The sequence below is a fragment of the Pelodiscus sinensis genome, chromosome 4 (assembly GCF_052426305.1).
Source record: "Pelodiscus sinensis isolate ZL-2025 chromosome 4, ASM5242630v1, whole genome shotgun sequence".
Classification (NCBI taxonomy): Eukaryota; Metazoa; Chordata; order Testudines; family Trionychidae; genus Pelodiscus; species Pelodiscus sinensis.
Genome location: NC_143055.1, coordinates 122,242,090 through 122,269,919, shown reverse-complemented (window position 1 = coordinate 122,269,919; position 27,830 = coordinate 122,242,090). Strand labels below are relative to the sequence as shown.

Sequence of the window (27,830 nt, the reverse complement as noted above, 5' to 3'; positions counted from 1 at the left end):
TTCTTTTTCCTCCTGCCCCACCGGTCAGTGCCGCCTTTTCTTTTTCCTCCTGCCCCACCGGTCAGTGCCTCCTTTTCTTTTTCCTCCTGCCCCACCGGTCAGTGCCGCCTTTTCTTTTTCCTCCTGCCCCACCGGTCAGTGCCTCCTTTTCTTTTTCCTCCTGCCCCACCAGTCAGTGCCGCCTTTTCTTTTTCCTCCTGCCCACTGTGGTCAGCTCGTTCTTAGTGGGACACTAAGAATGGGTGTGACAAACGCAGTGGAGAGTGTAGGAAGTGGTAGAATCCTAGGGGGAAGGGTGAATGGGGACATCACCTAGGGCAGAGCTGGGGGGTTGAACAGTGAGCACCCTCCAGCCAAGTTGGCACCTGTAGTTCCAGCCCTGGATTTTGTACCTATGTAAGGAGCCGCATATTAACTTCTGAAGAGCCACATGTGGCTCTGGAGCCACAGGTAGGACTCCCTTGCCTTATCCATTCACTCAACAGGGCAATCAATTAAGCAAAAGGGGGGTACAAAGTCTGCAAGATAAAGTATACAAACATTCTATATAAAAGGACTTAATACAACAAAACTAAAGCCTTAATACAATGCTTAAAGGACTTGATACAAAGTTAAAATAAAAATTTTAATGAGAAAATGAGTAATACAGAGATTAACGAGATGTATCTACAAGCGCCACCAACTCCGGCACCGCCCAGACCTTGGCAAAGAGGGAAACCACTATCACCCACTCAGCTGGACAGGAAAGCCTCACGTAGCCCTGCACAGTCAGTGAGAGAGACTGGAGTCAGACACTTTGTCCTAAGTGTCACCAGCCCTCTAGATGCTCGAACCTTCTGGCAGCCAGGTATACTAGAGCTGGGTTGTGCTGTGAGTGTGGGTCATTGTTTGAGATACACACTCAGCACTGCTCTCCATTCCACCATTACTCACTGGCACTGAGTTTCTCGCAATGGGGATCTACAGGTCTTGCTAATTTCTCAGCACCAATCATTCACACCAGAGCAGGTCTCAAGATCACCTGTGGTCTACTGACAGCCAGTCTGGGTGTTCTCCATGGTCATGGGTATTGTCAGGTGGCTCCTGATACCAGAGCTATTGAAGCTTTCCCTCCCATCATAAGCATCCGGCCTATGTCCACGCCATCCATGCTGCATTGGAATTCTTCTTGCTTCCCCCAGCACAATTGTCAGCACCATATCCCATGTTGCCCCAGTGAGTACTTCAGGCAGCTTTACAGCCTGCCCCAGGCATCCTGGCCTGCTCAGTGGTGCCCAATGGACTTGCTGAGGCTTCCTGGTACAGCCCCAGAAACTATGCTCAGTGGCCAACTGTGCCCCCAGCCACAGGCACCAGAGGCCATCAGGCCAGCTATCCCCTCAGGTGGAGGAGTTGAGTGACCAGCCCGGGCAATGGAGGATGAGCACTCAGCTAAAGCCTTGACTCTGGATGAGGCCAGTGTGGCACCCTCCCCCCCCTTCAGTGGTTCCCTTGGAATGATGATAGAGCACACCGGGGCTGCATCTAGACTGGCAAGCTTTTGTGCAAAAATCTTGCTGCCTGTCTACACTCGCCGCGGGTATTTGCACAAGAACACTGAGTTTGTACTGTACAAAATCAGTGCTGCTTGTATTCTTGCACAAGAGGGCCAGTGTAGACAGCCAAGTTAATTTCTTGTGCCAGCCCGATGGTTAAAATGGCCTTCGGGGCTTTCTTGCACAAGAGAGCGTCTACACTGGCACGGATGCTTTTGCACAGTATAGACGCTCTCTTGCGCAAATACTTTCAACAGAAAACTTTTCCGTTAAAAGTATTTCCGTAAAATCATGCCAGGCTAGACGCAGCCCAGAACTTTGTGACGCAGGTGGCTGATAGCCTGGACCAACAGTCTGAGAAATGGAGGAAGCCTCAGATTCCTTGTTCAGGGCCCGCGAGCAGACCCAATGCATGCCAGCATTGCCAAGGTTCTGTGGTAAACTTCCCCCGCCCCAACCCTTTGCAAAAAGAGCAGCTTGGAAATATTTTGTCCCTGCAACGTCTGTAAACTCACCCTGTGCCCAACAACTCCTTGGTGGTAGAAGCAATATACCACTGGTGGGGACAGGATTTATTCTGTTCCCCCCCCCCCCCCCCCCGAAAAATAATACAAATAAGATCCAATTATTTTGAATCTTTAAGTTTTATTCCTCAGTGAGCTTTCAACCCTGGGTGGGAAAAAACCACCAGGCCCTTGTACAACTTAAATATGAGGCAGGCAGTGTTCAAATTTGAGTCTGCACTGGCAGAAGCCCCTAAGAATGACGAGTTCAGGGTGCTTGCTGATTAGGTAGCCTCGACCATCAGGGCTACAGGTGACTGCTGATGTAACAGATGTCACAGCATGATCCATGACAGCCTCAGTTTCCATGAGAAGGGTGGCACTGATCCTTTTGTGGCTTCCTCTAGAAGCCATTCCACCCAGGATTTGCCATTCAATGGAGCCATCCGATTTGTAGGACAAACGGACACAAAATTGCACACGTTTAAAGATCACAAACCATCCTGAATCCCTTGGGATTGTATGTGCTGGGGCCAAAAAGGAAGAAATTCAAGCACCTCCTGTTCCAGTTGAAGAGGTCAGCCCAGGCTGGAAGGACTCAACTCCAGGGAAACCTCAGGCCTTCTTCAGGAAACTGAGCCATTAGTCTCAATCTCACTCTCAGCCCTCCTCCAGCCCAGCTAAGCCCACTGACAAACACCCCTTCTGAAGGCGTGCCTGGGGTTGCTTTCATGATTTACTTTGCCCCAACTTCACTCTTCCTCCCAGCCTGGAGAACCAGCTCTGTGGCTAGCCGGGTCCTTCAGGGTACGGTACAGCTATATCCTCCAGTTCTCTTCCTATTCTACGTTCCCATCCCTCTTCAGAGATCACCCCCTCCCCAGTGAGGCAGGGGAGTTGTTTCAGGTGGGAGCAGTGGCGGTGCCACCCCCAGTAAAGAAATTGGGGCATTTAATCACGTTATTTTTCAACCTCAAAAAACAGAGGAGAGGTGGGCTGGTCCTCTTCTAGATTTGTGAGAACTCAACTGCTACCTAGTGAGGCTCAAGTGCTGCATAGTAGCCCTGGTTTCCATTATCTTTGACCCGGATCCAGCCTCAAGAATGCATACTTTCACATTAATGGTAGGTGTGAACTATCATCAGTTTATGGTCCTCCCCTTTGGGCTGGCTACAACCCCCAAGAATCTTCACAAAAGTGTATGTCAGCGGTAGCAGCTTACTTGAGGCGCCAGAAATATCTTCTTTTAATTATTGCTGCTATCCATTCACCATTAGGTGAGTGCACCTGCCAAATACATCAGTGCCAGAAGTTTTTCCCTAAGCAGTACCCATAAGCGCTGGGGTCCCCAGTACCCCCCTGCAGTGGGCCATCTACACACCACTATATAGGGTGCCCCCTGCTCCCGCTTCAGTTCCGTCTTACCACCAATGCGGGTGCTTGACACAGCATGCGCCAGCCTCTGCTGTGGCAAGAACTCCCTTTGCATATAAGTTCCCTATTAACAAATTGTAGAATAGCTGTGAAAGACTCAGCCTGGGGGACTGGGCATACCCACTGCCCCGGCTTCAAAGTCTGCACTACTTCTCACAGCCCCACGCCAGTTAGCCCCCCCTGCCCCAGCTGCTGCCTATTTACATTGCCTGGGGAAAGGACAACTGTGGCATTTGCCGGTCCTTCCTTCCCAGACCCATTAAAAAGTGCAGTATTGGTCTCAAGGTATTCTTAATGGAGTCGGCACTAGCTCTGCTGGGTCAGCAGTCAGACTCAGCACTGGGTCCGCTTGTCTTGATGTACAGCGCACTGCCGGCATCAATAGCGCAGCACTGTTCATAGCCCCCACCCCTGGCTAGGCCTGCATGGCAGTTGGGCAAGGACAAGTCCCGTCATAAAGATAAGGGGGGGTCACATTAGGATGGAGGAGAGGGGCCAAGAAGGAGGACACCCAGTGGGACGAATGAAACAAGGAGCAGCTAGAGTTAGACGGTCAGGCCAGGGCCACTGTGGTGAAGGAGACACACAGAGAGGAGTTGCTTGGATCTGAGGGGGTGTAGCCCGGGGCAGGTGGCGGACTTGATAGCTGGAGGACTGGTGTCTTGCAGTTCTCACTGGAGCCAGCCCCGATCCCTTGGCAGGTACACATCAATTCCCCAGCCTAATTCCCCAGCCTAGGGGACCACAGTAATGGATTACATGACCAGGTACCCCTTCGCCATACGACAGCACCCACCCTCGCAGGTGGAGCTAGTAAAAAGCTTTTCAAGGGTAGGACTGCCCCGAGAAATAATCACAGATCAGGGCACCAATGTAACATCGAAGTTGTCCCACCCGCAAACTGACGGGTAGAAAGGTTCAATAGGACTGTGAAAGGGATGGTAAAGAAATGTATTGAAGAGGATCCTAGGGAGTGGAATTGCAAGTGGTCCTCTTCGCGACAGGAGAGGTGCCCCAAGCCTCCACGGGCTTTTCACCAGTCGACCGCCTATATGGGCGACAACCCCCACGGAAGCCTAGCTATAATCAAAGAGTCCTGGGAGGAGCAGAATACCAGGGTTCAGGGGATCGTGTAATATATTTTAAAGTTACAATAGGACGTGCAGGAAAAGCAAACCAAGCATTATAACCAAGGAGCATGGTTGAGGACATTTGACCCAGGGGATAGCGTCCTAAAGTTGTTGCCTGAGCAAGACTCCATGTTATTAGCCAAATGGCAAGGACCCTTTGAAGTAGTCCTCCGAGTTGGGCCGCTCGACTATGAAATAAAAATATCGGGGAAGTGAAAGAATCTTATAATCTAGCATGGCAATTTGTTGAAAGCATGGATTACCGATTAACCCCCCCCCCTCCCCCGTATCGCTTGAGTCAGCATTGGGACCTTGGGCCGGGGATGGAACTAAAATCCTGACTTTACAGCTTGGGCAGGAGTTATCTGGGATGCAGCGGGAGGACTTTATGGAACTCCTGAAGAAGTTCCCCCAGGTATTGACGGACCAGCCAGGGCAAACAACTGTTATATCCCACCATATGACTACAGAAATCGGTAAGAAGGTACGGGACCTTGTATGGCCGCTCCCGAGTTGTGAGACACCATGGCCAAGGAAGTCCGGGGGGAGGGGGGGTGTTTGATAGAGGCGTCTTGAAGTGAAGGGCGGAGCCCCATAAATTTAGTCCCCAAGCCCGATGGCTCAACTCGGTTGTGCATTGATTTTAGAAAGATCAACGCAATATCAAGATTAGCTGCTTACCTCATGCTGCACGTGGATGAATTACTAGAATGCTTAGGAACCGCTCAATACATATCTTCCATCGACTTGACTCACGGATATTGGCCAATACCGCTTATCCCGACATCCCTAGAGAAGACAGCTTTCTCAACACCGTTTATGCTATATCACTTTGTCAACATGCCCTTGGACTTCACGGCGCCACGGCGAACTTCCAGCGGTTGATGGACAAAAATATTACGCCAACATGGGCAATATGCACCACCTATACAGCCAACATAGTAATATACAGTGCCTCCTGGGATGAACATCTCCAGCACAGCTGACGTCACTGAGGGAAACTGGACTTACAGCAAACCTGGGAAAATGCCACTTTGGGGAAGGGGAAGGTTACATAGTTGGTAATGGCCAACTGAAACCAGTGGTGGCCAAGGTTGAGGCCTTACGTGAGAGCTCTGCCCCCCAAGACTAAAAGGCAGGTGCGCCAATTCCTGAGACTCATGGGATACTATAGACGGTTTCTGCCCAACTTTGCAATCTTAGCTACCCCGTTAACAGTCCTAAGCCATAACGCAGCCCCTCCGTCCCCCAAAAGTATAGTGGGACTCAGAATGCGAGCAAGCATTTAAGACCTAAACGCACTAGCTGACCCATGCGCCGGTGCTGCCCCAACGTACTTTCAACAAAATCTTCACCTTATACACCGATGCGTCAGAAGTAGGGCTGGAGCTGTTCTATCCCAAGAGGAGGGGGTGCAGGAACACCCAGTCCCTGATAGCGGTCATAAAGTATATCACCATTGATAAGGAGGTGTTAGCCATAAAATGGGCAGTTGATACGTTGCGCTATTATCGCATAGGAGTCAACTTCCGAGTGGGCACTGACCACATACACTCCTCCAGTGGATGCAGACAATGAAAGATACGAATGCTCGGATCCTAAGCTGGTACCTGTCACTACAACGGTACTGTTTCTAAGTGGCCAACCGAGCACACGGGAATGCGGATTTCTTCTCTAGCATACCCATGAGGGAAGAATCGGACATAGCGGAGGACTTTTAAAAGAAACTGTGATGGGGCAGCTGAACCCCCACGCCAGCAGCGTGGTCCCACTCTGCACACAGGCCCCTGTCCTGCATGGGGAATCGGGGGTAAAACAACCCACCTGTGCCGCTTGCTTGGTGGCGAAGCGGCCGGCAGCGGCGGGGAATGTGCAGCAGGGCCTGGAGTGGAGCTAGCGGGCGGTGTGTGTGTGTGGGGGGGGGGGGCCATGTGAGGACAGAGGGGAGGAGGATGCCAGAAGAATAAAACAGGGAGCAGTGGAGTGAGGAGGCGGCAGAGGACGGAGTCTAGGTCAGGCCAGGGCTACGGAGGCGACGGAGAAGCCTAGAGAGGAGTCGCCTGGCTCTGAAGGGGGTAGTAAGTAGAACAGGGCAGGGCGTCTGAATTAATAGCCTGAGTACTAGTGCGTTGTGGCCGGATGCCCACCAGTCGGACCAAACTGAATGGGTATTGGTCCTTATGGCCCTGGGCTGGGACCCATGAGAGGGGTTCTTGCAGGAGGAAATTGGGCCGAAGACCCTTCAGAGCAAAGGATTCAGGTGTAGGTTGCACAGAGCAAGGGAGAGGGGGTTGGACTAGCTGAGCAAGGGGCTATGCGGCGATGCCACTTACAGATGGCTAGAAAGCTGGCTAGCCGGTCAGACTGAGCCGGTAGTGATCAAAGCCTCTCTATCACTTTCTAGCGGTGTGCCCCAAATGTCGGTTCTAGGACAAGTTTTGTTCAACATATTTATTAATGACGTGGATGAGGGCATGAGTTGCACCTTCAGCAATTTTGTGGATGACACTAAGATAGGGGGAAAGGTAGATTATGCTGGAGGGCAGGGATAGGGTCCAGAGTGACCTAGCCAGATTACAGGATTGGGCCCAAAGAAATCAGAGCAACCAAAACGATTAGGAGGCTAGCGCACATGACCATGAGGAGAGACTGAGTAATTTGGGTCTGCAGAAGAGACGAGGCTAGAGACAGGCTGGTCACAGTAGTGACAGATGGTAAAATAAGGAGCAATGGTCTCAAGTTACAGTGGGCGAAGTCTCCGTTGGATATTAGAAAAAAACAATTTACTAGGCGGGTGGAGAAGCACTGGAATGGGTTACTAGGGAGGGGGTGGAATTTCCATCCCTAGAGGATTTTAAGTCCTCTGCAGGTATGGCTAGAGTTTTGGGGGCTGAAAGGGAGCACTTGGTATTGGTAACGGTGCTGGCCAACCATGAATCGTAGAAAGTGCCTGTGGGCAGGATGAATTGTTATGCAAAAGTATGAAACTTGGAGGTCAAAGCCAAAATCCTTGATCTAATGCTGAAATCATTGTTGCTAGGGCTCACCATCTTGAATTGTTGGTAAGCAATGTATTTGTAGAAATCTCTCCCTTGGAACGTCGTTGGTACGTCAGTCATTCCGCTTTTAACTCGCCTCTATGACAGTTCTCAAGGCAGCCAATCAATCCTTTCATTGACTACAGGCATAGTAATAAAGGCAAAACTCTCTGTGGCCCTCTATTGTAGCCGATATGATAGTAATTCAAAAGGTGCTGGTTAATTGTTTCTTTGCCATCCCATTGCACCCAGTCTCACAGGACAGATTTGTTTCACTGTAAATCGACAACAATGGACATTCCAACGTTTCCCCAAGACTTCCATAATAGTCCAGCACTAGCCGACAAACATGTTATTGATAGGCTAGCAGTTGTTCCCAAACTTTTCGGCCTCACACCCACTTTTTGAATTTTGAGAAAGCCTCACGCCCCCCCCCCCCCCAAAAAAAACTAGCACCAAAAGTTGGGGATTCACGTCTGTGTTGTGGCTGGATTGCCTCACGCCCCCCCCCCCGAAGTTCTTCACACACTCCCGTGGGGCATGCCCCCCCATTTGGGAACCCATGTGTTAGACCATATCAGTCCACAAGATGGACCCCTTGTGTTCTGTTATGTAGACGCTATTTAGTTTTGGGGGAAACTGAGGCACGGGTACAACAATTAGCTAAGACGGTTTTGGCTCTGAGCCAAGAAAACGATTTTATGGTGAAAAGCCCACTCTCAAAAGACTTATTCGGGCATTGTTATAGGAAGAGAAGGGAGGCAAACAGACCAATGGAAAGAGTTAATTTCTTATGACCCTATCTTTACAAATATACTGAAATCACTTTGCCCTTATGGAAGCTGCTCAAGAGAAGGCACATCAGGAGTGGGCATCAGCTCGAGATGAGGCTTTGCCGGTGCTTAAACAAAAAGCCATGACGGCTGGCGAATGAGTCCCAGCCGTTTGTAATCAGACTAGCAGCTAACGATCTGGCATTAGCAGAATCTAGTTAAAATTCGACACTTACCACCAGGGACTTAACAAGACTTTGAACTTTCTCACCCATTACCAAGACAGTTTCCCCAATTATCACCTGTAATACCATTAACTCACAAACATCCCACTCTCCCTACCTTTAATATCAGCAATTCACAGACACTTACCTTCCTTCCTCCCCCTTCCCACCCCCCCGCATCCCCCTTCTGTTCTGCAATGTGATTTGTCCTTTTCATATTTGTTCATTTTTTTTAAATTGTAGCCTTTGGTATATATGGTTGTGACTATTTTCTTCCACTATTTGATCTGAGGAAGTGGGTCTGGCCCACGAAAGCTCATCACCTAATAAACCATCTTGTTAGTCTTTAAAGTGCTACATTGTCCTGCATTTGGCATTAGCAGCTACTCTACTTCAAAAGACTGGGGTAGGCAAACTGGTGCCGGTAGCCTACGAAGCCAGGAAATTAAAGAATTAAATTTTGACCCGGGTGAGAGGGCATGCTGCCATCTAGGCGGTACAATCTTTTGAACCCGACAGGGCCAGCTCCCCCCCCCCCCCGCCCCCGCCCCCAACAATCCAAAGCACCCACACGTCCTTTCCCTGTCAGGGAAAGTGCTTGGAGGAAATCTCACATATTCGCATGGATCAGTGCTGGACTCTCATCTTGATAAACAGAGTCGCCGCCATGGAAAGCGTAGCTAAACCCGACATGCTAACGCAACTTTAATTGAAAAAATTACTACCCCCCTCTTTTAAACCGGAGCTGACAAAGACTAGAAAAACAACAATCTGGGAGAATGAAACAATGTTTGTTGGGACTGCAACCTTTTGGATTATAAATGGCCCAGATCCAGAGACTGTGAAATTTCCCCACTTACTCCGAAGGCAACCCTGTATTCAGGTGCAAGTGGCCCCCTCCTCCCCATGATCTGTACTCTACATATCACGATAAGAATGACCTGGCTTGGGTTAAGCCTGAGTGTGCCCCATACAGTTCCCTCATATTTGATGCATGGTATCAGTCATTATTGCAAGAACATATTCCAAGAAAGACTCAGAGTATAGTGGCCACTGTTTTGGGGGGATAGGAACCGGGACCGGTGTCCTGAACTCCATAGACCTTGAAGTACTAAGAAACAAATTTAGTGCCATTGAAACCCTTCACTATTCAATAACCGAAGGGCAAGAACATCAAATTGCTCAGTTGGTTCAAACAAGTATAGGTACTGTAGATTTACACTGCGATACCTGGCAACACACAAACCACCCTTCTGGGCAGAATATGCCACAATGAGAGCCATTGCAGGTAAAATGGCCCTGGCTCTGTGGTGCTAATGGAGAGGGAAATGGATTTTGTGAGGGCTCGGGAGGGCTAGAGGGCCCCTCTATTGACACAACATCAAAGTAACTTATTTGTGCCATCCCTTGCTGGATGGTACTGTCACATTATTTCCTTAATGTACAGCAACTGAGCAGGAGCATTTCTGTCCAGGTGCTGAGCACCCAGGATGCAATTATGTTGATTTGGCCATTCTCAGCACTGCCAGTAATTCAAGGAAAACATATTTGGCTTCCCAGGCTAGCTGGGACTTACATGAATAGTAAAGGGATGCCCCGCTCCTCCTATCTTGGAGGAACCATGCTCCCTCCAGAGCAGATCATTAGCTACATGTTTTTGGGATTAAATGGATAATTCCACCCCAAGATGTATTTTAATGGAAGAAATTGTGTGTGTTGTGGGATTTTAGCCTGAAACATGGCAAAACAAGTTTCATTCAATCCCCAGTCCAAAAGTGTAATGTCTCTGTTGCATAAAAAAGCCTTTGCCTGAGCTTACTTGATTTATATACAGAGATATTCTAAGGCTACACCAAACTGTAAGGTCTAAAACTGCAACCTATTGTGATCTGTGTCAAACTCTGTGTAACTCTCAGAAATGTACTGTAAGCTGCAATTTTGTGATCTTTGTAACTCTCAGCCAGCTTGCTTGTAACTTTCTTTAAGCTGCATTCTCCCCTGAGTGAATGGAGAAAGAGTGTTTGAAGAAGGCTTGGAACAATGGAGCACATTTCAATGAGTCATCACAGTCTGGGCATGCTTCCTGCTGGATAAAGGGAAGTCTGGGCATGCTCCCTGATTACGAGGTGAATGAGTCACAGGAGCCATTCAGACACTATAGCAAGAGAAGAAGCATGTGAGACCCTCTATTTTTCCTTCCCCTGCTCCTGAGAAGCTTCTCTCCACCTGACCAGCTTCCCCAGCCATGATGAGCAGACAGACCCTCCAGAATCCACATGCTCCTTCTGCAACCTATATGTCTGTGTAAGTGTGTGAGTGCCTGAGGGCAGAAATGAATGGGTGTGAATGAATGGAGGGGTGTATGCTTGCTTGCTTGCCTCTGTGTGCGGAGAGATCTAGCTTCTTTAGCTTAAACCTTTGGTGGCTGCTTTCTCCTCTTTAGTTTTACCTAGTGGAAATAAACCCATGCTTGTGTAACCCTGGGAGGTCTCCAGTGAGAATATTTTTGGGGTAAGTCTCCAGACTTCTAAACTGGTTTACTATTTCCCAATACACAAAGAAAAACAAATTCATATAGAAACCTCAGATCTGATGGACCTCAATCCTGATTTCTCTTTGTGTATTAATTGGACAGGCCTATATGGGTAGACTTATAATAATGAACAAATTAGTAAATTAACAAAAACCACTTGAAGGACAATCCAAACCAGAAGTTTGGCCAGCCTCCATGAGGGAGACGAAATACTTAAGGTGGCTGACCAGGCAAAATAATTAAGTATTCATCATTGGTATGATGTGTTTAAAGGTTGGTCCCCTAACTGGTCAGAATTTTTGAATATAACCTTCCATCCCATTATTATTTTAGTAACAATCTTGGCCCTTATGCTGGCTCTAATGCTCTTCATGTGCTTTTGGATGAAACAAATGTATTTTAAATTGAAACCATGGATTGAGATCATGACCCAGGATGTAGCTTTAAAACAGATCCATAAAATTTAAATGTTGACCACTCAAGAATTGTTCTTGAGAGGTCAAAAGGAGGACAATGTGGATAAATCTCTGTAACATTTCGATATAATCATGTATCATTCTCATATAACTTTGTATTAAGAGAAACTTTGTAAGTCCTTTTATATCTTTGTGTTAAGCCTTCTTATAGAATCCCTTGTATTAAGAGAAACCTTGTATCCAGTCTTTTCCTTAGAAACTTTGTACCAAGCCTTTTATGTTATAGGCTTTTAGGAATAGTTAAGGTAAAGAAAATGTCTTTTTCTAGGAGTAGAATAGTTCTCTCCCCTTTCATTGATTGACCTGTTGAAACAAGTGAGGTGTGAATGGAGAAGGCATGAAAGGTGAGCACCTCCAGCAGCAGTTGCAAGGGTGAAGAGAGGCTGGGAGAAAGATCCAAGGACAATAAGACCTGTGAACTGAGCTCATTGAAAAGAACACGGGACATATAGTAATAGATATGTAGCCCTGTTAGTCTGTTCTAGCTGAAACAAAAAACAGGACGATGTAGCACTTTAAAGACTAACAAGATGGTTTATTAGGTGATCAGCTTTCGTGGGCCAGATCCACTTTCTCAGATCAAATTGTGGAAGAAAATTGGCACGACCATATATACCAAAGAATACAATCAAAAAAATGAACACACATGAAAAGGACAAATCAAATTTCAGAACAGAAGGGGAATGGGGGAAATACAATTTATGCTATCTTGTGCCAACAATGTCCATCTGCTATGTACATTGGACAAACGTCTCAGACACTTTGCCAAAGAATCAATGTACACAAAACAGATATTAGACAGGATCACAAAGAAAAAACAGTTTCTTGCCATTTCAACCAGAAAGGGCATTGTCTCAATGACCTGATTACCTGCATGCTGCTTCAAAGACCTTTTAACACCAGACTTGAAAGGGAATCCTCTGAACTGTCATTCATGCTTAAATTTGACACTTTACACCTAGGTCTTAACAAGGATGCTAATTACCTTACCCATTACAAAGATAGCTTTCCCAATTATCACCTCTAATATCATTAGCTCACACATTTACCTCCCGCCCCCATCCCCGTTCTGTTCTGAAATTTGATTTGTCCTTTTCATGTGTGTTCATTTTTTTGATTGTATCCTTTGGTATATATGGTCGTGCCAATTTTCTTCCAATATTTGATCTGAGGAAGTGGGTCTGGCCCATGAAAGCTCATCAATTAATAAACCATCTTGTTAGTCTTTAAAGTACTGGACATATAGACCTCCTTGGGAATCAAGCAACAAGTGCCTGCCCTTGGAAGGATCCTTTTTGAAGCAGCATTAAAAAAGGCAAGGAGATGACTAACTGGCTGCATGAAAGGGATAAATATGAGGCATCTTGAGAGGAACCCCGGTTTTCATCTTGTCAACATAGGAGCATCGATCCGGATCAGCAGAAGTCCAGTTCCACCCCTCTCCCAGTGTAGTTAGGGGGAGCAACTATTGGTAACAGCAAGACGGAGTGTGCTTGTGTGTGAGTGCATCATATGCATATGATAAAGTATTGATTGATCTATGTACGCTTAATAAATGTGGCATGTTGCCTTATCCCCCAAAAAAGATCCTGTGTGCTTCTTTTAAGCACAACATGGAGCGGAGCCATGTGGAACAGCAAGCAACCTTCAGCCAGAGCCTAGCTCTGGCACCCTAGTCCCTCCCTTCCTCAACCCTCTCATACTCAAACCTTCTGCTCCCTCCTGCACCCATATCTCCTCCCAGATCTGGCACCCCAATCCCCTACCCCAGATCGCAATCCCCTCCTTCGCCTAGGTCACATCCCAAAATCCTGCATCCCAGTTCTGTGTCCTAGGTCCCAACTGCCTCCTTCACCCAAATGCGTCCCAGACTCTCTTCTCTCTCCTGCATCCCAATCCTTTACACCAAGATCCCCTCTGCTCCCAACCTCCATCCCAGACCTGGCGCCTCCTCCATAATATCCTTGAAGAGTGTGGCCCTTGACCACTTTCCAAAATCTTTGAGTGGCTCCCCATAAAAAAATTATTGTCCACCCCTGATGTAGCGAGTCTATAAAAGCCCTCTTTAGCAGTGGGGTAGTGCAAGGCAAGCACACAGATGAGGACTACAAAGCTACCTTACAAAGATCCACTTAACCTAGAATTTGTATTCATTACCACAGTAGTAATGCTACAGCCCATAGTCTAGGGTTTGATGTGAAGCCAACCTTCTCCAGCTCTGTGCTTTAATTCTTGAGGCATGTCATCTTAGATGCAGAGAATATTACTTCACCTTTTACAGATACCTAATTGTTTAGGTGTGCTGAAGGCTGAATGCATGGAGAAGGAAGAACGGCGCCAAAAATAAACCCAATAAATACTTGCAGTGGTTAACAGCTATCCTTATGATAAGTCCCATTTATGCTCAGAATTAGAATATTATTAATTTTATTACAACCTCCATATATTTCAGTGTAATACCAGTCCATTCTGTATTTTGTCCACTGAATATCCATACTACAATAATTTTGAAACAAAAAACAATTGTAAAATGTGACAGTGAAATACTAAAGCTGTGATGTGTGTGCTTTAGGATCTCTGGTAAAGCTAACAACTTTCCTAGCATGGTACTAAACATACATATTATTTCTAGTTAATAAATATTTCTTCAAGAAATATAGGATTTTCATTCCCCTATTTTGTTCCAGTCCCACAGTCTCTACTAGTATTTCAATACCAAACACTGAACTTAAGAAAACTGTAAACTGTTGATCTTGTCAAGAAAATTCAGGTTTGTGAAAATCTGTTGTCTTCTGCTGAAGTAGCTCTTGATTTTGAGGTTTTCCACATATATGTAAAAATCTCTCTGTAGAATGCGGTGCTTACATTTTTTCCTTTACCCGCTGATTTGTTTTTCTGCCAGGTTATATGGATACTATTACAATTGTTTAGAAGGCAAGATCATTCCCTCGTCAGTATTTTAATTTGGTATATAGTACCGACCAAGAGGAAATAAATGACGAAGGTTTTAGATAGTCTAGCAAGGGGTAATCAAAATACAATTCCAATAGATTAAAACTAGGAAAGAATACTTTTTAAAATTGCTAAACATTTGCTGAGGCAATTCAAGTTTTAAACAAGTGCGTCCTGTCAAGTTAAAATCAGATAGTCAGACTTATTAAAGGCAGTTGCTTATACCTTAACTGCAAATCCATCATCAAAATGAAGACAGTTGAATAGCTATTCAGACAAAGGCAAGCTCTTAGACAAGATGTAAAAGATTCCTAGGAACTTCTTAGTTTCACATACAGGAATCCTGTTATTAAACTAATGGTTGAGGTAATGAACTTGAAAAGCCTGAAAGGTCCCCAAACACAAAGTTACAAATAGAAATTTTAAATAAATATGTACAAAGCATACATTGAATATAGATGGTTAATAGCTTAATACAGTAGACTTCTGATAATCCGGCACCTTTGGGACCTAGGTGGTGCCAGATTATCGGATATGCTGGAGTACCAACCCAATCAGCCCCCCAACCTTATGCTTGGGTCCCAGTACAGCTGCACATCTTTTCAATCAGCTGGCTGGGATTCCCTGCGTAACCCAATCCTCCTCCCCCTCCCCTTCCCTGGAGCAAAACACTTCTCTTCCCTGCTGTAACCCGATCCCACTCCACCCCGCAACCTTATGCTCGGTCCCAGTACAGCCGGCATGTGCACTGAGCAGCCGGCTTTTCAATCAGCTGGCCGGGAGCACTTGCCATTTTGATGCTGGAGTATCAGGAGTGCCGGACAATTGGAGTTTTACTGTAATAGATTCCTGGTCTTTCAAATGCCATACTGTTGAAAGATAGCACAATTTATTTTTTTAATTAGAATGTGTCACTGCATGTGGCAAACAAAACCCATATACAAAAGACTATTAATCTATATAGGAAAGACTATTAATCCCCTGATATATAATTTTTGTTGATACTAATGTTTATTTAAAGTGACTTTAGATTCCAACAGCTGCCATGATTCTTCATTTGAAGATTTGTTTCATTCTGGGTCTCAAACTAAAACAGTCTACAAGACTGCATGTTTGTAGCTGAAACCAGTAACATTTATATTTTCCTGGCCTAGCTTATATCACTCGGTTAACCAATACTGAACATGTAAGTCACTAAAAGTTACATTTAGAAAAAGGCAGATTTTTTTTTTATTGTAATTTTTCTCATTGTGCATTCCTTTTTCCAAGAATATAGTAATTAGAGTGTAATAAAGGACCAGTAAACTGTGCCTATCTAGGCAAACCATTTCTATTAAAACACAAAATTATACAGGAAGCCTCTCACAGGCTTTTATTCTTAAGGAGTTTCCTATTGTAGGTTTCACCGAATTAAGAGGAAACATGATCTAGTGGCTAAATCCCACAGAAGCAGATCAGAGTTGTGGACTTTATTTCCATCTTGTAACAATTACTTTGCTTTTCAAAAATGCTGAGCACCTGCCATTCAACTCCTCTGATGGGTAATGAACCTGAGTTTCCTCAGGTGTACAATAGGGAAATGAATCTCCAAAGCATTGATATGCTTTATTCCTGTCTAAAGTGCTACAAACTGGACTTTTTCTTTTTAAGGCTCTGTCAGAGTGTACATATTACATATACAGAGTGCATATCTCAGATTTCTTTTTGCAGATTAGGGGGAGGTAGTTTAACAATTCAAAGTGCAGCTCTTTCACCACAGACCATATCCACTTTATTAATTATAAATGCTTCAGATTAATGTCCTCAAATGTTTGTTAATTTCTGAAGTTAGTTTAGAAAAGTTACTAGGAGATATCGGTTTTCAAACTACAGTCCTTATTTCATATGAACCTAGGCTTTTCTGAAGGAGATACACTTTAGAAAATTGTGAAAAGCTGAATCCTAAATTAATCATCAAGTTATCACATCTAAGATGCAATCAGTATTTTTTAAACCATGTCATATGATTAAAAACCTCAGAGCAATGCTCTTGTGGTCATGTCACTCCATCCTGGGGGGTTGCTGAAGGCTTGAATCAGTTCACATACAATCAACCACATTGCTGGATCCCTGACCAACATCACGGATCTGACTAATAAGACAAGAACATACAGCTACTCCTGCTCCAGCTCTGCAGTGAGAAACAGATCCAACAAGGTCCCACCTAGGAAGAACAATAAAGCAAAAAGAAAAGGGGAAAAGTTAGTTTTTCCCTCAAAGTTCTCTCCAACCAATATCATAATAAAAGATAAATTCTCCATAGGAGAGATAATGTTTACATTGTATACTTCTATGGAAAAACATTAATTTAAACTTTCATTTACATAAATGTGACCAAGATTTGAAGAATGCACTTAATTGTTGTACCTATCAAGTGCTTCCCTCTTTTCTGCAGCCAACCACATACTGAGACCCTAGGGAGTTGTGTGTAATTTCCCTGCCAGTTGTCTCCTTGGAAAGTAGTCTCTCAGGCAAGAAGAAGTAATGACATTAGGCTAGTAACGTAATTATATTAATTCAGTTTTACCTTACATTAGTGATCTTATTTATAGTACACGTTGAATCTCTCTAGTCTTGCAACATGCATGGACCAGCATCCAGGCTTGGATTACTCACAGGAAAAAACTGACAGCAGGAGCATGGATGTTGCTGAGTCAGCAGCTGTGAGTGGAGTCCTGGGACTTGTGGGTGGGGGCTAGAACTCAGCAGCGTGGAGCAGAGCCCGAGTCTAGAGGCTAGCAGGAAAGGGGCCAAAGTTGACCTCTCCTAGTTTAGCAAACTCCCTGGTTCAAGACTAGTCAGGTCCCAACGGTGCTGGACCAGGAAGGTCCAACTTGTACTCTGATCAGAAAAGCTTCCTTTAACTCAGCAAGGAGATGGGAGATATGAACTGGTAAGTGAGAAAAAGACAGAGACTGGAAAATGGGAGGGACAGGCAGATTAATCTGCATATCAAGGAAAAGGTAAGTGTTTACTCTTAAATACATATTGAAATTAAAAATCCCAGAACAAGAGCATTTAAATAGGGCCCTTTCTACTTTGTAGCTGGAGACAGTTTACTTTAAGCTGAGTTTGACACAGCAAGAGATTGACCGGAGCAACTATGAGAAGTACAGGTGCCCTCTGAAGCTACCCTCAGTGGTCTATTTACGGATTTTAACTAGATCGGCTAAATTAAACACCAGAAGGTCAACCTCCAGTATGACGAGTGAAGACGTGCCCTTATTCAAAGGGAGGGGAAAGATCATCTGTTTAGATGGAAGATCATAGCCTTCACAAAGATTAGAGCCATCCAGGCCATAGATTTTCATAAAATCATCTCATTATTCAACTTTTTTTAAGCAATAGCTTTGTCTATTAATGGTGACCACTAAGGATGTAGGTCAAATTGGAGACGAATGAAAAGTTACAGAAAAGTTAACCTTTCAATGACATATGGCTTAACTCACAACTGCTAATACCATGGGAGAGACTCAAGACTGGGCCTAATGTGCCAGCGTATGGTGTTTCAGATTAGTCTCTTACTAGAAAGGAGAGCTGAAATCACTAACTACATTATAATCAGACTCTCAATCTAAACTTGAACTCTGGTCCCAGGGAAAAGTGAATTCTTTAAACCCATTAATGTAACTAGATTAAATATTTTTGTTGGATTTATTAATTTAGTCCACATGAAACAGCACTTGTTAAATTACCTAAAAGTATTTTTAGAAGTCTAGCATTTGCATTAAATATCTTTCTGTTATCTAATTGAGGATAGGAAATTGACTTGTGCTCTCAGTCAGGATTGCTTGCTTTATATATATAAAAACAAAGCCCACATTATTTCTTGCTACCCCCCTATCTGGAGAAGCATATTTGGCTAAAGGAGAAAAATTACTCAAAAACCACACATAATTTAAGGGACGCAGTAATTCTGCATTGTATACGTCAGCAGCTGTCTTCATCTAAATCAGCAAAGCTAATTTCAAAATTACCTGTTCATCACTGGATCAAAGGCTTCCACTGAGTTGAGGTATGCATTGCCATTATGCCCACCAACTGCAAAAATTTTACCCATTAGTGTTGCTATGCCAACTCCACCCCTGGGGGTTGTAAGTTCTGCTACATACTCCCACTTATTATTGCGAGGATCAAACCGTTCAACGGAGCTCAATGGAGAGTTGTCATCAAAGCCACCTGCAAAGAAAAAACATTACATAACTGTTTGCTAGGAGGGAGATTTTAATAATCCTGGATTCAGACTGCATGATATTCAATCGGTTGACTATACACTAGCCACATAATTCAAACATGGGTGCCTGAAGTTAAGTTCCTAAAAATCAATCTTTAGCTAGCAGTACGTGGCATAAGTTTTCAGGGTGTAAAAGTTAAAAGGGACTGGCAGGTGCTCACCTCTGAAGGGACAGTCTGGCATAGGTGCTTTAATTTTAGGCCCTTATATGTGAAAATGTTAGCCACACTATCATAGTGCTCTTAAGGCAACTTTTTGCTGTTTGCTTTTAATTCTTTACCTCACAAAGTATGTAGATAGTCCTTTTGTTTGGGGCCTAATTCACATGAATACAGTCTTGTAGGCATGTGTGCTTGTACTTTCTATTTAAGTAATTTTCTGGCTGCCTTGTTTTTGCAGACTATTCAAGCTATTCCACATTTCACAATATGCCAGAAAATAAATTTCAGTAAATGCTGAAAGCTGCTTTAGATCCACAGAGAATCATACAATACTAGAACCGGAAGGGACCTTGAGAGGTCATCAAATCCAGTCCCCTGTCCTCATGGCAGGACGAAGCAATGTCTAGAGCAGCGGTCTCCAACCTTTTTACACCCAAGATCACTTTTTAAATGACAGAACAAGCCAAGATCTACTGCCCCACCACTTCCTCGAAGCCCCTCCCTTCCCTCTCTATTCTCCTCCTCTCCATCACTTGCTATCCCCAACCCTTATACTGCTGCTTTTTTTCCCCAATTCTTCTGTAGGAAGAGGTTTTTCCAACATTTGGCCTGTCTAGACTGGACCAAATGTCAGAAAAACCCCTTCTTTTGGAAGCCTCCATATTCCTCGTGGAAGGAGGAATATAGTGGTTACTGAAAGAGCACGTTTGCTCTTCTACTAAAAAAAGCGGAAGAACAAATGCACCCCTGGATGCAGAAGAGCTTTTCTGGGATATCTCCGGAATTCTGAAAAACTCCTGCAGTCTAACCTTACCCTCGCTGGGTTGAGGCAGGATGTGTGGGCTCTGGGGTGGGAATGAGGAATTTGGGTGTAGGAAGGGGTGAGAGATGCAAGCTCTGGGAGGAAATCTGGATGCAGGAGGAGGTGGAGAAGGGGATGCTGAGTCAGGGAGGGGGCTTCAGGCCAGGCAGTGTTGGGGTCAGATGTAGGGTTAGAGTACTAAGCAAGCCACAGGCTTGTGGATATGAGGGTGCAGGAATTTGGGTTGAGGTATGTGAGGGGCTCAGGGCAGGTGGTTCCATTGTATGATAGATTCAGATCAAGGGTCTGGGGAAAGGGGGAGTGCAGCAGTGTTATGATGCTGTGGGCAGATGGGGGCTTGGCCCCAACTGAGGGTTTGTTGGCCAGGCTTCATCATATATATATATAGTAGCCCAGTGTCTGAGACTCTGTAACACCGAAATGCTGGCTGTTCCCTCTGGGAGGCCTGTGCTGCCTGGGGAGTGCGGGTCCCAAACGGCTGCTTGCTCCCCTGCTGCGGCCCGGCTGAGCAGCACAGAAGTGACGTGCGGTGTGACAGCGTCTCCAGGCCCCGTCCCCTGGCCATGAACGTCACTGCCCCGCCCCCCTTCGCCTCCCACCATGGCGCTCGACTGACTTCTGTACCGCTCAGCCAGGTCGCCAAGTGGAAGCAAGTGGAGCAAGCAACCATTTGGGCTCCGCGCTCCCCATGCAGCACGGGGAGTGCGGAGCCCAAACGGCCGTTTGGGCTCCGCAGTCCCCCGAGTGAGAGGCAGGAGCGGGAGGAGAAGAGAAAGAGAGACAGAGAGAGAGGCAGGAGGCGAAGGAGAGCCGGGGGGGGGGGGGGAGGCAGAGAGAGAGAGAGAGAGAGACCGGAGGCTCAGGAGAGAAGACTGACGTGGAGGAGAGACCTGAAAATTCCGTCTTATGATGGGCTAATTGGCTAGTTTTTAAATGAAATACTATATCAAACAAAAAGCTTCTGTATTGTCTTTATTTCTGAGAAAGGCAGGGAACCTGTTTTGAGTCAGGGGTCACTGACCTACAGAAAAGTCAGTTGGGGCCACACAAGTGAGATGCAAAATAAAAACTCCTCCAAAACCCCCACAAGCCTCACTAATGTGGACCCAACTGTGCAGGTGGGAGCAGGGGACATGGTATTGGGGAAGGGTGCCAGGGGGTACTGTGACAGGGGACAGGGTGCCAGGTAGGGTGCCAATGGGTGCCAGGGCAGGGGACAGGGTGCTGGGGCAGATTGCCAATGGGTGCTGGGGCAGGGGACAGAGGACTGGGTGTCAGGGGAGGCAAGGGACAGGGAGCTGGGGTGGGGACAGGGTGCCGGCGGGGCCAGAGGCCAGGGTGCCAGTGGGAGCAGAGTGCCAGTGGGAACAGGGGGCAGGGTGTTGGTGGGGGCAGGGAATCTTCGGCACGCGCCTTCTCCTCCCCCGCCCCAGAGGGGGGAAGCTCCGGCAAGAGCCTCCTCCCGGGACGACTCCTCCCTCCCCTGCAAAGGAGGAAAGCCCCGGCATGTGCTTCTCCCCAGGACTCCTACCTCCTCCCCCGCAGAGGAGGGGAGCCCCAGTGTGTGCCTCCCCCCCCCCCGGACGGAAGCCCTTGTGCGCACTTCCCCCTGGGACTCCTCCTCCCGCAGAGGAGGGGAGCCCCGGTGCGCGCTCCCTCCCCAGGACTCCTTCCCCCTTCCCAGCATCTGCTTGCCCTTGGGACTCCTACCTCCACCCCCGCAGAGGAGGGGAGCCCCAGTGTGCACCTCCCCTCCCCTCCCCTCCGCTCTCTTCCCCCCCCCCCCCCCGAAGCCTGAGCATGCGCCTTCCACCTGGACTCCTACCTCCTCCCAGCACGCCACAGACCTGGAGGAGGGGAGCAGGCAGTGCACTTTCAGAAACACCAGAAGTGGGGCACAGCTGCCAGACTTCCCTCTACCCCGCGGGAAGTCAGCACTACCTCCATTTTCGAGGTAGGTAGTGGGGCTTCTTGGGGATGGGGGGAATTGGGAGGGCCCTGAACTTCTCACGATCGACTGGCCGAGCCCTCCAGATCGACCAGCCGATTGCGATCGATGGGTTGGTGACCACGGGTCTAGACCATCCCTGATAGATGTCTGTCTAACTTGCTCTTAAATATCTCCAGAAATGGAGATTCTACAACCTCCCTAGGCAATTTATTCCAGTGTTTAACCACCCTGACAGTTCGGAAGTTTTTCCTAATGTCCAAACTAAGCCTCCCTTGCTGCAGTTTAAGCCCATTGCTTCTTGTTCTATCCTCAGAGGCTAGGAAGAACAATTTTTCTCCCTTCTCCTTGTGAAATCCTTTTACATACCTGAAAACCGTTATCATGTCCCCTCTCGGTCTTCTCTTTTCCAAACTAAACAAGCCCAATTCTTTTAGTCTTCCTTCATAGGTCATGTTCTCTAGAACTTTAATCATTTTTGTTGTTCTTCTCTAGACCTTTTCCAATTTTCTACATCTTCTTTGAAATGTGGTGCCCAGAACTGGACACAATACTCCAATTGAGGCCTAATCAGTGCAGAGTAGAGCAAAAAAATGATTTCTCGTGACTTGCTCACAACACTCCTGTTAATGCATTCCAGAATCATATTTGCTTTTTTTGCAACAGTGTCACACTGTTGGCTCATATTTAGCTTGTGGTCCACTATTGATGCTTAGATCCCTTTCTGCAGTACTCCTTCCTAGATAGTCGCTTCCCATTCTGTATGTGTGAAACTGATTGTTCTTTCCTGAGTACTTTGCATATGTTCTTATTTACCTTATATCTTTCATCCTATTTACCTCAGACCATTTCTCCAGTTTGTCCAGATCATTTTGAATTATGCTTCAAAGCAGTTGCAATCCTTCCCAGCTTGGTATCATCTGCAAACTTAATAATTCTATTCTCTTTGCCAAAATCTAAATAGTTGATGAAGATATTGAACAGAACCGGTCCCAAAACAGACCCCGGTGGAACCCCACTTATTATGCCCTTCCAGCAGGATTGTGAACCATTAATAACTACTCTCTGAGAACAGTTAGCCAGCCAGTTATGCACCCATCTTAGGTGTATTTGCCTAGTTTATTGATAAGAAGATCATGTGAGACTATATCAAATGCCTTACTAAAGTCTAGGTAAACCATGTCCACCACTTCTTCCTTATCCACAAGACTTGTTAGTCTATCAAAGAAAGCTATCAGATTGGTTTGACTTGATTGTTCTTTACAAATCCATGCTGGCTGTTACCTATCACCTTAATTTCATCCAGATGTTTGCAGATCACTTCCTTACTTAGTTGCTACATTATCTTCCCTGGCATAGAAGTTAAACTGGTCTGTAGTTTCCTGGGTTGTTCTTATTTCCCTTTTTATAGATGCACACTATATTTGCCCTTTTCCAGTCTTCTGGAATCTCTCCTGTCTTCCATGATTTTTCAAACATGATAGCTAAAGACTCAGATATCTCCTTTATCAGCTCCTTGAGTATTCTAGAATGCATTTCATCGGGAGACTTGGTGACATCTAACTTTTCTAAGTAATTTTTAACTTGTTTTTTTAAATTTTATCTTCTAAATCTACTCCATTTCCCCTAGCATTCACTATGTTAGGCATTCCTTCATCATCAGACTTCTTGGGGAAGACTGATAGAAAAATCATTAAGCATCTCTGCTATTTCCAAGTTTCCTGTTATTGTTTCTCCCTGTTCACTGAACAATGGGCCTGCCTTTCCTTGGTCTTCCTCTTGCTTCTAATATACTTATATAATGTATTCTTGTTAGTCTTCATGTCTCTTGCTAGTTTGAGCTGACTTTGTGCCTTTGCCTTTTTAATCTTGCTCCTGCATACCTGTATTGTTTACTTTGTAATTTGAGCTAGTTTCCACTTTTCTATTTTTAGATCATGAAAGATCACCTGGTTAAGCCATGATAATCTTTTGCCTTACTTTCTATCTTTCCTACCCAAGAGAATAGTTTGCTTTTGGGTCCTTAATAATGTCCCTTTGAAAAACTACCAACTCTCTTCAGCTGTTTTTCCTCTTAGTCTTGCTTCCCATGGGATCTTACCTACCAGCTCTCTGAGTTTACTAAAATCTGCCTTCCTGAAATCCATTATCTTTATTTTGCTGTTCTCCCTTCTACCATTCCATAGAATCATGAATTCTATGATTTCATGATCACTTTCACCCAAGCTGCCTTCCACTTTCAAATTCTCAACCAGTTCCTCCCTATTTGTTATAATCAAATCTAGAACAGCTTCCCCCCGGTAGCTTTCTCAACCTTCTGAAATAAAAATATATGTTCAACATCTTTATTAATGACCTGGATGAAGGGATGGCTTGCACCCGCAGCAAGTCTGCGGATGACACTAAGCTGGGGGGGGAGATAGATACGTTGGAGAGTAAGGATAGGGTCCAGAGTGACCTAAACAGATTGGAGGATTGAGTCAAAAGAAATCTGATAAGGACACATGCAGAGTCCTCCACTTGGGACAGAAGAATCTAAAGCACTACTCCAGGCTGGCGACTGACAGCAATTCAGCAGACAAGGACCTGGGAATTACAGTGGATGAGAATCTGAATAGGAGTCAACAGTGTGCCCTTGTAGCCAAGAAGACTGACAGCATATTAGGATGCATTAGGAGGAGAATTGCCAGCAGATCTAGATAAGTGATTCTTCCCCCTTATTCGGCACTGGTGAGGCCACATCTGGAGTATTATGGCCAGTTCTGGGCCCCGCATTATAGGAAAAATGTGGACACATTGGAAAGGGTCCACCAGAGGGCAACCAAATGATTTGGTGGTTGGAACATATGATTTATGAGGAAAGGCAGAGGGATTTGGTCTTCTTTAGCCTCCAGAAGAGAAGACTGAAGGGGGTTTGATGGCAGCCTTCAACTACCTGCAGGGGAATTGCAAAGAGGATGGAGAGAGGCTGTTTTCAGCGGCGACAGATGACAGAACAAGGAACAATGGTCTCAAATTGCAGTGGGGGAGGTCTAGGTTGGATTTGGGAAAAACTAGGAGGGTGGTGAAGTACTGGAATGGGTTACCTAGGGAGATGGCAGAATCTCCCTCCCTGGAGGTTTTTAAATCCTGGCTTGACAAAGCCTTGGCTGGGATGATTTAGTTGAGGTTGATCCTGCTTTGGGTAGGCTAGACTTGATGATCTCCTGAATGCACATTTTTAAACTTACCACATCAGAACAGCATTCGCCCCGCTTCCCCCAAAAAAGCTTCACTGAAAATCTACATTGGTATAGGACAAAGTTAGAGATCAACTAGGAAGAAATACTCCTACTCACCTACAACATATAAGCAACCACGGAGTTCACTAACCCCATTGCCAGCTCTTCGTTGACCCATCTCTTTCACTTCTATCCACTTATCCAGATGGGGATCATATCTCTCTACACTAGAGAGAGAGGCTACACCATCATTGCCACCAACAGCATATACATAGTTCTAAAGGGAGATTAAGCAGAGAAGTTTTGTGCATAGAGCTAGTCTTTTATATGAAAAGTCAACAGAATTTTTGTAGCAAAATTCTTCACCACACTGTATCACCCAGGTCCTTTTCAGGGCTTTTTTTTTTTTTTTTTTCTAAATGAACAGTGATTGTATAGGAATATATGCTGCTCCTGGAATGGCTGTCAGGGATCAGATAATTGTACTGCGTAGAATGCTTGTATTACTATCATGACCAAAAAGTTAAAAATACAGCCTAGTATATCTATTTCACAAATGTATCTCTCTACTATTTTTCTATGTAATCCTTAGAAGACTGAAATTTGTCCATGTGAACACATTGATTTGTTATGAGTGCCGCACGCGTTTTTTAAAATTTGATGATGAGGGTTATTTTGGACTTTAAAAACAGTAAAAAAAAATTTACATACCCTTTACTAAGTATCACACTGTATCATTCATTTAGTGATACATTTTGCCTACCTAAATCCACTTGCTGTCTTAATTGGAAACAGTGTTTATTGCCTGTCTTCAACTGTTTGCATATACTGTAAATAAAGATGCCATACTGCAGGCTAACTTTCATTAGTGAGTAAAATTATTTCAATGTTTATATAAAGTGTGAAGTATTTTGGAAATGTTATGAAATTATAGTAGACCAGCTTTTTCCAATGCTTTGTACATTTATGCTGGTTCTTTTATGTATCTGCAGCTGATTGACTGACAAATCCTATATGGTACTGTAAGCCTGTAGGGCTTTGAGAGGGATGCGTCCCCCTTGGGGGTCAGTGGGTGGCCACTCCACCCCATTACCCCCTGCTTAGTCTCTTGGGAAATCAGTCTTGGCGTTCAGCTCTTCAGGACTGCTGGCAAGTCAATGAACAGTCCAGAGCCAACGCCGCTACTCAGGGCGGGTGGCAAACAGGTACACAGTTCTGAGCCCCAAGCCTCAGTTCAGGGCAGGGCAACAAGCAAAAAGTCCAGAGGCCCAAGCCTCAGTTTGGGGCAGGACAGCAAACAAAGAGTCCCAAAAGGCAAGCCCTTGATCAGGGTGTGGCAGTAGGTAAATACAGTTTGAAAGCCAGGCCCAGGCTCAGGGTGTGGCAGCAAAACAAACAGTTCAAAAGACATGGTAAGCGCACCCAGCTGGGTCCCCTTGCTCAAGCAGGGGTCTGGCAGGTGCAGGCTGCTGTGGAGTAACAGCCGAGGTGGTGGAGTGGCAAGGGGACGCGGGCCCACACACTCCAACACGTCCGAGCCCAGGGCCGTAGTAGCAGCCGAACCATCTGCTGCTGGGTCAGCGGGGATCCGCTACGAAACATGCTGCTCTGGTTCTGGCTCAGCCACAGAGTGGTTAGTCACCCCGGGCTTCTTCTCTTCTCCCCCTCGGGTGATATTCATAACCGTGGCTTTTCTCTTTTAATTTGGCCATAATTAAAAGTTGGTTTTGAGCATGCCAGCCTACTGATCATAGACTCAGGATCAATACACTACTTATTCGAATGTTACGACAAACATTCTGGAGTTTGGTTGGAACACAAATGATGAACACCCTGAACTTTTGCAGAAATTATATAGTAATTTAAAGCCTTATTTTAAAGAGAGTCCCTTGTACTTGTACAGTGCCACCTCATGAAAAGTCAAGACATTATTTCAATGCTGACTCAGAAGGAAGCATTAACTTACCACAAGGGCAACTGAACCAACTCCTCCTCTGGGCGTATTCATTGATGCTACTCCACTCCATTGATCAGATTCAATGTCATATCTCTCCACATCACTGAAGCAAGTGTTGTCATCTAACCCTCCTATGGCATAAATGGGTCCACCAAGGGAGGCGAGAGCAATTCCTCTCCTAATAAAATCATAGCATCAGCACTTGAATGTATCCTTGAAGATGTTAGGCAAAGGCATTTAGACCAAGTACAATTTTCTCTGACTGGCAACTGATCCAAAATATGGGAAATAAAGTGTAATGAAAACCAAAGGAAAAATTAAGGAACTTAAATATTTCTTTGCTCAGTAAATATAGCAAGTTGACTGCTGGTACAGTATTAGCTTCATAAGTAGTTTAGCTTATTTTTAGAGGGTGTGCCCATCTTAAGGCCCCAATCTGCCTCACGATCCCCCAAAAGAGATCTCTTCATCCAGAACCTCACTACCAGTAACTAGAGGTTAGTGTTACTGTAACTAGAAAGGCTAGCTGATCTTAATTTATGGGAGGCAGCTATCCGTTCAGCTACAAGATAATCACACAATCCAAAAACAAAGTTGGAAGCAAGGAAATATTTAAGATTTAACCCACTGCAATGTAAAACAAATGTATTGTTTAAAAAAATGTAATGAATTCTATGAATACAAGGGTTCATGCTAGGAGTAAGTATATAACTGCATGAATCATGGATTAACTGTTGTTAAGGTTCAATAGGGCAATTTAGATCTCCCTTCAGAGTTATTAATGCCAATATCAATGGTACACTATTCACATTTGGAAGGGTTCCTTTTGCTTTTGCTCTGATACCCTGA

General features: G+C 45.3%; 1 protein-coding gene across 2 annotated transcripts in view; it reads right to left on the bottom strand.

Annotated features, from left to right (window-relative positions):
* Nucleotides 1-12,763: 12,763 nt before the first annotated feature.
* The window catches only part of KLHL8 (kelch like family member 8), a 71,788-nt gene continuing 56,721 nt past the window's right edge, over nucleotides 12,764-27,830 (bottom strand). Inside the window, exons 6-9 of one of the 2 annotated variants that reach the window (XM_089778090.1) lie at nucleotides 26,991-27,159; nucleotides 25,142-25,301; nucleotides 18,615-18,816; nucleotides 12,764-16,801 (exon numbers count right to left, since the gene is read on the bottom strand). In XM_089778090.1, the coding sequence (XP_089634216.1) occupies nucleotides 16,678-16,801; nucleotides 18,615-18,816; nucleotides 25,142-25,301; nucleotides 26,991-27,159 (655 nt within the window). In that variant the 3' untranslated portion in view covers nucleotides 12,764-16,677. The remainder of the gene's footprint in view (nucleotides 16,802-18,614; nucleotides 18,817-25,141; nucleotides 25,302-26,990; nucleotides 27,160-27,830) is intronic. The other variant, XM_006115329.5, reaches the window with a different exon arrangement.